Source organism: Serinus canaria, chromosome 6 (assembly GCF_022539315.1).
Source record: "Serinus canaria isolate serCan28SL12 chromosome 6, serCan2020, whole genome shotgun sequence".
In the NCBI taxonomy this organism is placed as follows: domain Eukaryota; kingdom Metazoa; phylum Chordata; class Aves; order Passeriformes; family Fringillidae; genus Serinus; species Serinus canaria.
In genome coordinates this window covers 27,601,838-27,614,059 of record NC_066320.1, presented here as the reverse complement: position 1 = coordinate 27,614,059, position 12,222 = coordinate 27,601,838, and the positions used below count along the sequence as shown (strand labels likewise).

Below are 12,222 nucleotides of genomic sequence, written 5' to 3'. Positions count from 1 at the left end.
AGCAGAAATTGCAAATGCAGCAATTCCTGCATTTGTTTTTCTGGTTACAGAACACAGTAAGGATAACTAACCAATGAAAGGAGTTTGAAAGTCTGTAAGGGGCTTCAAGTCAGTGGAAGTGTTTTCAGACACATACAGATGCTTTCTAAAGCACGTGTTCAACTCACACAGGAAGAAATTCAGAGTTACCCTGAAGCCTACAAAAAGCAAGAGGTAATAGATAATCAGAGCTCATTTCTGGTCTTCTCTATAAAACCTTGAAAACCATTGAAATGGTTACTGATGAAATTGGTAGTGTTAGGACAGTGGCTGGACTCTGTGATTTTAAGGGTCTTTTTCAATCTAAAAGATTTCATGTAGCAAGTATTAAGCAATCCAAAAAATACATTACAATAAAACTATTTTTTTAAGTTAGCAAAAAGACTGCTTTCTGTTCAAAAAGCACTTTTCAGTGCAGATTGCTTAGCTCAGGAGGCATTTGATATGATTTTATGGCTCATGTTTCTACATTCAAAATAAGATTTACAAAAAAAAAGTTGTTCTTTAGAAATCAAAAAAATCTTTATAATGTAAGCTAAAATTGTATTTTTAAATTTTAACACAGACAGAAAGAATAAATCACATTAAAATAGTTTTTCAGAGCACCATACCTAAAATAACATAAATAAAGACCACTTGATAAGACTAAAATCATAATCAATTATGCTTTTCCAGAGGTTTAATTTTATTAAAATTTATATGCTGAGTTGTAAACAGGCAATCTGCAGGTGCAAAATCTCAGACTCAATTGCACTGATGTCAATAAGAGTAATTATTTCTTGGATTAGATACAGGTCACTCTTCTGTCAAAGACAGTGCTGCAACTTATAGCATGACTCAGGGATTTCACCCTGTGAAACAGAAGTTGCACTTTAATGGTGATGTTTCACTTTTAAGTTCTGGAAAACTAAGTCTGGACCAATTCTAAAAGTAACAATTTTTTTCTCCTATCTACACCTGCTGATGCTGCCAACTCCTTTGGATCAGCAGGAGCCTTATATAAGTGAAGTAACTTAAGGAAACTGAGCTAGCTTATAAAAAAAGCTGGCTGGGAGGTGTGGAGATCTGTTCCTGTTGATACTTTTCAACTCTCAGCAGGAATATTAATGCTTACATAAGAACCAGCAAGATGTAATCAAAGAGAAGCGTGAAGGATAAAGTCATCCCCTTTCACAGCACTCTGAACTTCAGCTGGCTGCATCTAAAGCTAACTTCTTTTCTTAAGATCTCTTCTTACACAACATTATCACTCATTTACAATCTGCAATTTAAGGACACTTTCTTTGCATGAGTCATTCTGCAGACAGCAGAATTCAGAGTTTTAGATAGAAATAAGGATTTTGCATGGAATAACAAAATTTGATACCCTTCAAACATTTCAGTTGTGAATCTACTTGTACTTAGAAATTGTTCTGTCCTTGAAGAATGCAGAATCTTTTATAGAAGCTCTAGAAATTAAGGAGAGCATGCAGGAGGTAATTTTGCAGTACAATAAGAACATCTGGAGGCAAGGTTTAATAATCAAACAAATCCATTTGCTCTTACTCTCTCCATAACAACTGCATATCCAGGACTAGGTAAAGCAGATTAACTGAAGTGTAGGTCCTCAGAGGTCCTCACCTGTCCTCTTCTGCTTCATTACACATCACACTCATAGCTATCAAATAAATAACCAGAAACCTCTGAAGACACAACCTAATTTTTCAAAGGCAGCATATTACAGTGGGTATTACTAGTCCTCAAAAACTTTGGAGGAAGATAAATTCCATGCACAAAATTTTCTCAAATGCTCTTCCACAAAGCAGTGCAAAGCAGAGCACATTTTGGAAATAGGGAAACTTTTTGGTCCGACTGGGAGGATTTTTTTTTTTCTTCTAAGAAATAATTCTGTGAGTAGCAAAACTAATGAAACCTGCTTTCCTGCACTGCTGCATCTCAAGACTATTGACTTTGACATCTAACTACATAGAAGCTGTGACAGCAGTTTTCACTGCAGTTGGGCCATTCATAATGTTTGTGTCCCTAAACTCCCTGGAGTCTTGTAACATAACTGATTTAGGCAGCCCTTCCCTCTCCCTTCTGCCCAAACTCATGCCATCATTAAAAGTACAACTGATCAACAAATTCAAAGGCACGGGGGGGGGGGGGGGGAAGAATGAATGGCAGATGTAGCATTAAAAGCATCACTTCTTTAATAAATCAACCTTGCAAAACAAAACTGTACACTGCCCTTTAATGCTTGTGGTTTAGTTTATATCTTGGGAAGTGTGCTGCTTGAAGCTCCCTGCTATAAAAACAGAACCTGCTCACCCACTGGCTTTCCTATCTCTCACCTGCCAAAATTCCTTTCCCCTCTCTTTTATAACTAAATTTCCCTTTTTTATTTTGCTTAAAAAAAGGTTTTCCATTATTTCGCAGTAGAGGTAAAGGGATGGAAGGAGAAAAAATGTTGAAAGATGAAAGTAAGAAAGTCAGAGCTGCATTCAGATATCCAATCTGGACAGAGTAAAATTATTTACCACCAGGCAGACACAAGGCCTAAATCTTTCTGAATTTACTGATAGGATTGTGAATGCCCTGCAGTAATAATAGCAACATCTGCATTTTTACATTATTTACCACAGGCTTCACAATAACAAGAGTAAATTCAAAACTTGGTAAATAAGAGAAATAAAATGGCAAAATGGTGCTAGACAGTCTCTTGGCCTATTTCCCCCCCACCATCTTTCTTTCATCCAGTGCAGAGCAACATTTGCAAAGCAGTTTACTTACTCAGTAGTTCTTCTACAGGGAAAAGGCAAGGTTACCATAGTATTGTCAATTAATTTTGACACTTGCTTACAAAGATTGATCAATTATTTTTGATGTCTCTCTGCTGTGTTGCTGTTTCTCAGTTTAGAAGAGAAATAAAATAAAGCCAAAAATACTACACATCTCTCACCAAAGAATTAATGGTCCCAAGACACCCTCAGGCAGAGCATTTCTCTTCTTACCACAGTGTTCCTAGTACTTGCTAATGCAAGTCACTCATTCCCAGAGAGCAAAAACAACCATACCTCACTTACATGAAAAAAAAAATCTTTTCTTTTCAAGCGTTTTAAGCCTACCCTTGAAAATCTGTTTTTTTTCAAATACTGTAGTGACAGGTTTTACACATGTCCAATTTAGGTCATTAAAAGTTCAATATACATCTTGGGTAACAGGGACACAGGCAGGCACTTCAAACAGCTGCCACTTGGACACCTGCAAATGTTTAGAGCAATACACAAGGTTCTATCAACATTTCTACAGATTGTATCTACAGCCTCCGAACTGGCTGTTCATGCAGCTCTAACAGCCTCACACACTCTTCAGTCTTTGTCATTCTGAAACGATCTTCATGATAATCCTTAATGACAGAAGCAGAAGTGATGTACACCCGACAGGACCTGACAAACCACTGCTGCAGAAGTCCGGCCGTGGTTACTTAAGGGTAAAAGCACGTAGGTGAAAGCACATAGGAAATAAACGCAAATGTTCCGCGGCAATAAGGCAAAGCATCGGTTGCCACAGAGATGGGGAAGGTCTTCAATCACCCAGCCATCAGGCAGAGTCACATTCTTTTTCCAACTCTTCAGGAAGAAAAACACGGAGCTCATCACCCATTCCACACCCATCTGAATTTTCAGGATTCAAAATACAACCGCTCCGAGCTGCTACTTGCAGCAGTGTAAGACACGTTTAACATATTTCACTCCATCCCCAACTCCCAGGGCTTGAAAAGCTTTAAATCTTAGAATGCTTATTTTCAGTGCAGAGTATACTTTGCTTCCAAGAATAAAGATTAAAGATGAGCTGTCAAAGACACTGCTATAAAAAGTGTCCTCAGTAAAAAATAGCTCTCCAACAGCTTACTCCCCTGAGAAAAATCATAATGCAAGCGTCACTGTCATTCCTAAAGCTAAGCATGTGAAAACACAGAGGAGTTAATGAGAAATCTCTTCCGATTTCACTGAAACCCCAACAGCACTTCAATTAAACACTGTGTTAGCTCAGCTCAGAAGAGGAGCCCTTCCAACACTCAGACATAACTTCCTCTAGGTGGGGATGGATTATTAACTTTCTACCAGCCGGGAAAATGTAACCACTGTGCTTGCTCACTTGACAAACACAACCAAGGGAAAAAAACCAAGGTGTTTTAGAAGATGACAAAGATAATACCTGTAAGGATGGGATAACGGCCCAGTAACAACTCAGAGAATACATTCAGTCACAACAAGCTTGGAAATTTATGAAATTACTATTTACTTTGGTCCTGGCACTGTTAGGGTCTGTTATGAGTAGCACCAATACAAAGGATACAAGTAATCTCTTTATAGCCAAGAAAGAAGAGCTCAGCAGATCCACACACACCAAAAAGAGTCACCTGGGCCTCCTCTCATCATTCTCCAAAATCAGCCCATTGTTCCACAGCAGGACAAGCCCCAAACATCCAATACACACACGCAACAAATGGCCAACTTTAAAACCTTATTATCAAGGTCATAGGCAAGAAAAAAAAAACAAAAAAGAAGCACTATATTTGCCTTGTATTAGTTTTATAGCTAGGCTATAACCTTACTGCTGCAATATCCACCAAATATCAGAAAATTGGCTCTTTCTCTGCACTGTGTACATCACTTCAGCCAACACGTCTGACTTCAACCACTCCTTAACTTCCCAGGCTAACAAGTTACTGGACTTACTTTTTGTTTATTTAGGAACGAGTGGCCTAGTATTAAATGTTTAAAAGAGATGTAAATTGTACAGCTTAATTCCAGTACTCCAGAGAGAAAAACTGAGTTTAAACAGAATTTTAAAACAGACAGTTATTGATATTTAATCTATAAAAGTAGTTTCTATATATCTAAATCTATAAAAAGTAGTTTTCCAAATACAGAAAGAACTTGACTTCTTGAAGACACAGTGTCACCAATATATTGCTATTAGTTAGATATCAGAACACTTTCCAGCTATGTATGTCAACATACTTTATAAATGGAGTTCCTGCTTACAAGGGGTGTTTTACAGGGAATGAAATGAGATGCCCTGTCCAAGATTATATAGTGAAATAACAGCAAACAGTATTCTTCACAGCCAGTCTTTACACTGATACCAAAGGGGGGCGGGAGGAAAGTGACAGCCCTATAAATTAAGTCTTCTTTCCCACTCCATATAGAAAAGCAAGTGTCAGGGTACGCTTCCTTCTCACTGATCAATGACTTGGTATCACAGTGACTTTTACGAATGAGAAGGTAGTCAGACCTTGACTGAGTACTCCTTCCTTTGCAAAAATATGTTACTGTTTCATATTTCCCACTCTCTCCTGCAAACCTTGTCACCAGGGATGTATATTTCACTCAGTTGCACTCCTGTCGTCCTGAATGAAACTGACTAATGCCCACTTAGCTCAAACAACTGAAAGAAAGGAAGGCTGGAAGGAGCTAAACCTTTCACTCTTCAGGAGGAAAAAGTAATTAAAATCCACTACTAATTCTTGTTCCCTGGGCAGCCCCATGAAGTGCAAATGTCATTTCCATGACATTTCCAGAAGGGACAGCAGCGACACAGCTTTAGGCCGATTTCTCCCGTCTCTCAGTTCCCATGAAGTGGAGCAGCCTATTTTCAGCGATAAGTCAGCCGGAGCTGTGTCCTGTGCTCTTAAGAGCTGGAGGAGCCTATTTTATCCAAAACTTCTGCCACATACTTCCACCACACACGAACAAAATCATAGCAGACACAAGCAAAACAAAACAAACAAACAAACAAACAACAAAAAAAAAAGGCAAGTGAAAGTGACAGGAAAAGGATGTAGGGATGAAAAGAAGAAAATCACAATATGCAGAACCTTACTTGAACCTGCCCTGGCAGTGTTGGCACTGGTCTCCCACCCAGCCCTGGTCGCAGACGCAGGTGGAGTTGACACAATGACCCGAGAAGCAGGAAATTTTGTCGCAGGACTTGGACTGGGACACCTGGGCATAGAGGGCCAGGTAGAGGAAGCCGTAGAAGAGCAGCCAGCTGTTCACATCCAGGAGCGAGGCGAAGCAGCAGCAGCAGGCGGAGGGGAAAGGTCTCCAAGCGGCCGGGCCCGCGGGGGCAGCTCCCGCTCTCCGGCCGGCGCTGCCCAGGTCCATCTTGGCCGCGGGGGCCGCGGGCCGAGGCGCGGCCGGCGATGGCAGCTTCCCCTGAGGGGAGTTAATCCAGCCAGGGAGATTCAAACCCCCCGCTTCCTCCTCGTCTTCCTCTCCTCCCTCCCGACCCCAGCGCTGCCTCCTCCGACCCTTTCAGCCCTCCGCGCCCGTCACTCCCGAGGGGAAGCCCGGCAGCGGCAGCCCTTAGCCATCCGCCCCTTCTCCTCGTCGTCCTCCTCAGGGCTCATCGCTCCCGTCTTCTTCCATGGAGGAGAAGAGCTCCCTCTTGACCTTGTGTTTTCTCCTCGCCAGATATGCCCCCACGGCCGCGCACACGCCACCCTGGACCATGTATCCCGCGGCTCCCCCTTCTCCTTTGTATCCCGGTGCCCGCGGCACACACGCAGCGGCGGCGAGGAGGAGCGCGGGAGGCGGGGGCCGCCGTCCTCTCGCCAGGCAGCCAGCTGGGAAGTGAGGGCGGCCGGGCCCGGAGCCGCTACGGCATCGCGCTCCGGCGGGGCGGGGAAAGGCTGGAGAGCTCTTATCCCCGCTCCGTTATTAGCCCTGCGGGGAAGGGAGGCGGGAGGCAGCGAGAGGAGGGTTAGCAGCCCCTCCGCGTCCCAGCTGACAGCTTCCAAGCAGCCATTTTTAAAGGCTAATTGTCACCGCCGCTCGGAGCCGCCTCCCGCCCCTCGGCCCGCGTGGATCCGTCCCTCCCTGGGAGGGGGGCCCGGCGGGGTGACCGCCTCCCCGAGGCTCCCTCGGCCGCCTCTACCGCCCACGCTCCAGAACAGGAGTCGGGGAAAGCCGGAGCGGCACCGGGAATGCAGCCCCCACCGCCCGGACCCCCGAGACGAGCCCGCCCCGTCCCGTCCCGTGCTCCTTGGCGGGGAGCGGCCCCGCTCCCCCGGCAGAGCGGCCGGAGGCTCGCATGTTCCCGGCTCTGCCGCCTTGGCTCCTCTGCTCGCCTCAGGTCCTGCAAAGTTCAGAGGCGGTTTGCCTTGAACTCCTCCCGGCTGGTAGCAGAAGAGATGGTACAGCTAGTTTTGTGAACCTCACCTTCTTAAGGTTTGCTCTGTACAGAAAATCACGCTAATGATAAAGGAGTTGCAGGACTCCTCTGTCCATAAAGGAGACAGAAGAGTCCTGCAACTTCATTCGAATAAAGGAAGAGAGCCCACAGGGCACACTCCCGCGGGGTTTTCTCTCTCGAGGTTTTGGAGGGCACCGGCTCCTTTTATCCTAAACTCCGGGCCGCAGTTGCCCTTTTGCTTATCCTATCGGCTGAGGTACTAGAAAGGTACAGCCTTCTCCAACCACCCAACCCACATACCCCCTTGAACCTGTTATTCTACCCCGAAGTTCAGAGACTCAGGCTTGCACAAACACTTCCCTGCTTCAGGAGCTAAACTGGCTGGGCTCTGCAACAAACCTGCTGCCCAAAGTTAATAGACACATTAACTATTAACTATTCCAAAGACACCCATACCTTCACCCATCGAATTGTTTGTAAAGACGTTAGCACGCATCTTCCCTCTCAACTCCATCCTCCAAATTTAAGGTTCAAATCAAGACGTTGCCTCCTGCTTACAGCATGATGAACAGTCACAAAGTTGCTGCCTTGGTAAACGAAGCAATACAAAAGTAATCCTTGTGTTAAAGTTGCCAAAAATATCCTTTTGGGTTTTTTAAGTGGTCCTTCCACAGCCTTTTTCAACTCTACTGTAATCTGGTTTCATTTTACGATAAGTCAAACCCTCAGAAACTTTTTCCTAACACTGAAATTGGGAATTTATGATGTGATGTCTCTGTTCCAAGCAGATGAAGAAAGGGTATTTAATTTCATCTCCTGGTACCCTCTCTATATAGATAGGTCCAAAGTGACCCCATCAGTCTGGAATCATTTCCAAATTGACCCCTCCCTAGATTCTTAAGTTTTTACCCTTGAAGCCCATAGGAATTTGTTTGTGTTTTGGTTTACCCTGTTTTCCCAAACACAGCATTAAACCTTCATCTGACTTTCCCAAGTCCATCTGTACTCCTATAAAGGACACAGTAACATCCAGCAGCATCCATTTGAGCTTTGTGGGAAAAAAAAAAATCGGGATGTCAAAGTCAAACACAAAGTACAAACATCACAGAGAAAGAGTCTGTGTCTGAAGGAGTTTACAGTCTTAATGGAGGGAATATCTCCATCAAGTATGTGGGGAAAACTGAGATGAAAAGTGATTTTCTCGGTTTAATTCCAGAGGGTTTAAGGAGGTCCATAAGTTGCTCTCAGTCCGCCAGGAGTACACTGTCTTCCTACCAGAGCTGTGATAGATTATTTCATTGTCCTGCATCAGACACGTTTCTTAGCTATTAGACATCTCTTTGTGTGTGTTTGGTAATGAATTGGTGAGTTCATGCAAAGAGAGGAAAGGGAAATTGTGTTACTGCTTTATATTTTATGATAAAAAGCCGAGGCTGAAGCCTTTGTGAACAGTCTGCTAATTGTACAATATCACATGTGATTAAGGCTGCTGAACAACTGTCCTCTGTTCAATACTATTATGGGACCAGAAATGCAGTTAAAAGGAGATCACAGTCCAATACACAAAGTCAGTTCAAGATATTCTTTAATACAGAAACACTTTAAGAAATAGTTTTTCTTACCATGACGGAGATATATTCCTTCTCCACTTTATCAATTCCTTTAAACCAACCAAAAAAATTAAAGCCATCTGAGCCATTTTTTTCCTCAGAGTGAAGGAAGATTTTTTTTTTCAGATCTACAGAAATCAGCCAAGTTTTTGAAAATGTTTGAAATTAACATTCAAAACTTTTGAAATTACCATTCCAGCAAAGCTAAGATCTCAACAATCCTTTACCGAGCAAGAGATCTATTTAAAAGCATAAAACCAAAACCAAACAAAACAACCCAAATAGGCCAACAGAAAAGGACTAGTGTGGTTGTAAGAGGTGCAGAGAATGTTTATGCAGTAAAACTACTATCATACCGATCATAAATAAACATCTAAACACAACTAGAAAGGTTCCTAGATTTAGAGCATCAAGGAAGAAACATTGCACCACTGAATCCTGGCTAAGAACTAACATGCTATGAAAAGGAAGGAAAGCAAACCTTTTGGCTGCTGTATGCCACAGCAATGCAGTAGAAATTTCATAAATCTAGGAAAGGAATGATGTACAAATGCCAATATTGGTTCTCTTCTGTGCTCATTTGATGGGATTTTTTTTTGGTGTCAGATGAAGTTAACAAATCTGGCTGAGAGAAGTCAGATCTGTCAATCCTTTCATCTTTACATGCATATCTGTAAGTTCCACTTTTCTTGCAAGTGTAACATTTTACACCTTTCATCCTTTCAGTTCTTGACACAGAAATCATTTACACTTTTAAAGAACTAATGTACTGAACCATCTTGGGTAGATTTAGAACTTAAAATTGTTTGAGTGTGTTATCAAAAGTTGCAAGTTACTGAATAAAAACATAATGCTAGTGATGTAGAAGTTTGATGAGAACAAAGCCTCCCAAAAACATATCCATTGTAGTAGGAAAGCAAAATAAATAGAATAAGTATAAAGTATTACAGTAAAGTATATTTTATCTTTATATTATACAGTATATATATTATAATACTTTATTATAATAAACTATAAAACTTCAATAATATTACTATCAAAACTTAAGCCCCTGTATAAAATGTTGATACATTTACATTCATTAGGTAAAATAGTATATTTAAAGTTCGCTGTGGTTGCTGTTGTGAGAGAGTAGAATAGATAAAGCAAAAGAGCCCCCAAACACAGACTTCTCCAGCTGCTCAGGATATCTGCAAAACTCTGAGGACAAGAATAAAGCAGAGACCATGCTCTCCTCCCTCCCTCCATGCACACACAGAGGCACCCTCCCTGCTCAGCTGGCCCTCTCCTGCAGGCTGAGATCAATGGAGCCTTGCTGCAGACATCCCCCTCACTTAAGGATGCTCGGTACTATTTACAGCATCCAGCCCAGTGGTTTTGCAGTTCTGTTGAGAACAACATCAGTGGCTGAAGAGCAGAGGGAGAAAAAAAGAATACCATTGGGCTTGACCTCTTTGCAAGGATATTAAGAGAAACAAATGCTTCTAGTGCCCTTTCCTTTCTCCTTGGGACAGATATTACTGGGCTCATTAAGTGCAAGAGGCCAAGCTCTGCACTGCTTCTGGACAGGGATATATAGACCTGCCTTGGCCTTCTGACACATTGGTGAAACAGGCGTGTAGGCAGGAGGAAATGGCTGCACAGAGTGATTTGATAGCTTCAAGAGCTGCTCCAGCCTAACACATCAGAGCAGTGCACAGGGTACAGGGTTCCTGCTGAGCCTGACAGGGAACCTGAGTGCAGCCTTCCCCTTCGCTTTCCAAATATGCACCCAACACTTCGTATAGAGGACAGCAAAAGGCTTTTTTTTTTCATAAATCCCACACTAATTTCTCATTGAGAAAGACTGAGCCACCTGAGCCACTCCAAAAAAAATTTCTGATGTAATGGAAACCATCAGTCTCTTTCCTGAGGTAAAAGAAACTTGTCTCTACTTATCGGATTCCAGTGCTAACAGAATAATGCATGTTACAATTTTCTGTTCCTATTGTCTTATCTGGTAAGTCAGCTCTTGGGAGGTATCAATTTTATAAGATTAAAGTATAAGCCTCCCCTCACCTACTCATTTTTTCAATATTTAGAAAGATATATAAGCCTTCCCTTGCCTAGTTATTTTTTTTCTAAATTTAGAAAGAAATAAAATTCACAGAAAATTTACTGGCACACTTCTGAAGTGAAACCTTGATAGGAAAATCTTACCTTGCTTAACACCCATGTGTGTATTTTGCTGCAGTAGTCACATTTGTTACCATCATCTCCAAGAAGAAAACTGCCATACAATAAAGACTGTACGTGCTGCAAAAAGTTTACCAAATTCAGAAGCATCCACAAAACAACAGAGGTGGAAATTAATGCTTGTTTAATTTTTTCTTTTTTTTCCATTTTTTATATGGAGAAAAAATTTAGAGTCAGATCTGTATTTTTTATGCATATGCATGAGCTGAGGTGTAAAATCTATCCTACAAAGAAAGAGCCAGACTTCTATTGGAATGTTTCTTCCTCTACAGAATTTTTCATGAAGAAAAAAAAGTAATGTTATTTTTTGCACTCTTAATTTTAAATTGTAGACTGTTCTTCTGGATCCAGAATAGCTTTCTTCTGGATGAAGAATAACATGATAAATTACAATTTGGCTTCAGGTCCATTTAAAGGTGAAAGATGCTTCAGAAAAACACAGACCACACAACACCAAGTTCCATCAGCACTGATAATGACATCATTGCTACTTGAAACACCTCTCTACTTTCAAATAAAAATCTATCAAGCCAGGGAAGAAAAACATGTTATATTTTTCTATATGCTTTTCTATATTCTTTCTGCACAAAAAAAAATTAAATAGACAATCTGATAGCATTTCCATCTATGTCAGAACCAATCTGCTGACATTGATCTTGACTCTTATTTTTTAAAATACAAAAGTTTTTAGAAGTCTTCCTACTGAATAGATGTGTAATTGTATGCCATGCTGTAACCTTGATGCATCTTGCACTGACATTTCCCACTGCAAATGTCGCTTCTGCTGAGGTTTTTTCTGCGTTCATTCAGCTGCCTTTTATTTTCCCTGCTATTCCTTCTGGAGTTTTCACAATCCTGCTAATCTTGACTAAGCTAGGGCATTTCTTCCTTGTCAGCAAAGCTCCATCTCACAACTCAACCTTTCTTACACATCATTAGTAGGTGTACTGAATTTATCCAATACCCTTTAATGATTCCAAAGGGACACTGCTATTAGACTTTTTCTAGCTGAGAAAGCATTTACTTTGAATTATTTTCTCTCATTCTTTTCTAAATTAGGACATGATCTTTGGGATTCAAACCACTGTTGCCTTTATTTCTGTATTTGTTATTTTTATTCATAGATTCAACAAAATACTGAAAAAATTATTAG

The 12,222-nt window shown here is 41.4% G+C and overlaps 1 protein-coding gene across 1 annotated transcript in view; it reads right to left on the bottom strand.

Annotated features, from left to right (window-relative positions):
- Positions 1–6,194, bottom strand: part of ATRNL1 (attractin like 1) — a 431,686-nt gene extending 425,492 nt beyond the window's left edge. Inside the window, exon 1 of the mRNA XM_009087164.4 lies at positions 5,911–6,194. Within this exon, the coding sequence (XP_009085412.1) occupies positions 5,911–6,194 (284 nt within the window). The remainder of the gene's footprint in view (positions 1–5,910) is intronic.
- Positions 6,195–12,222: the final 6,028 nt, after the last annotated feature.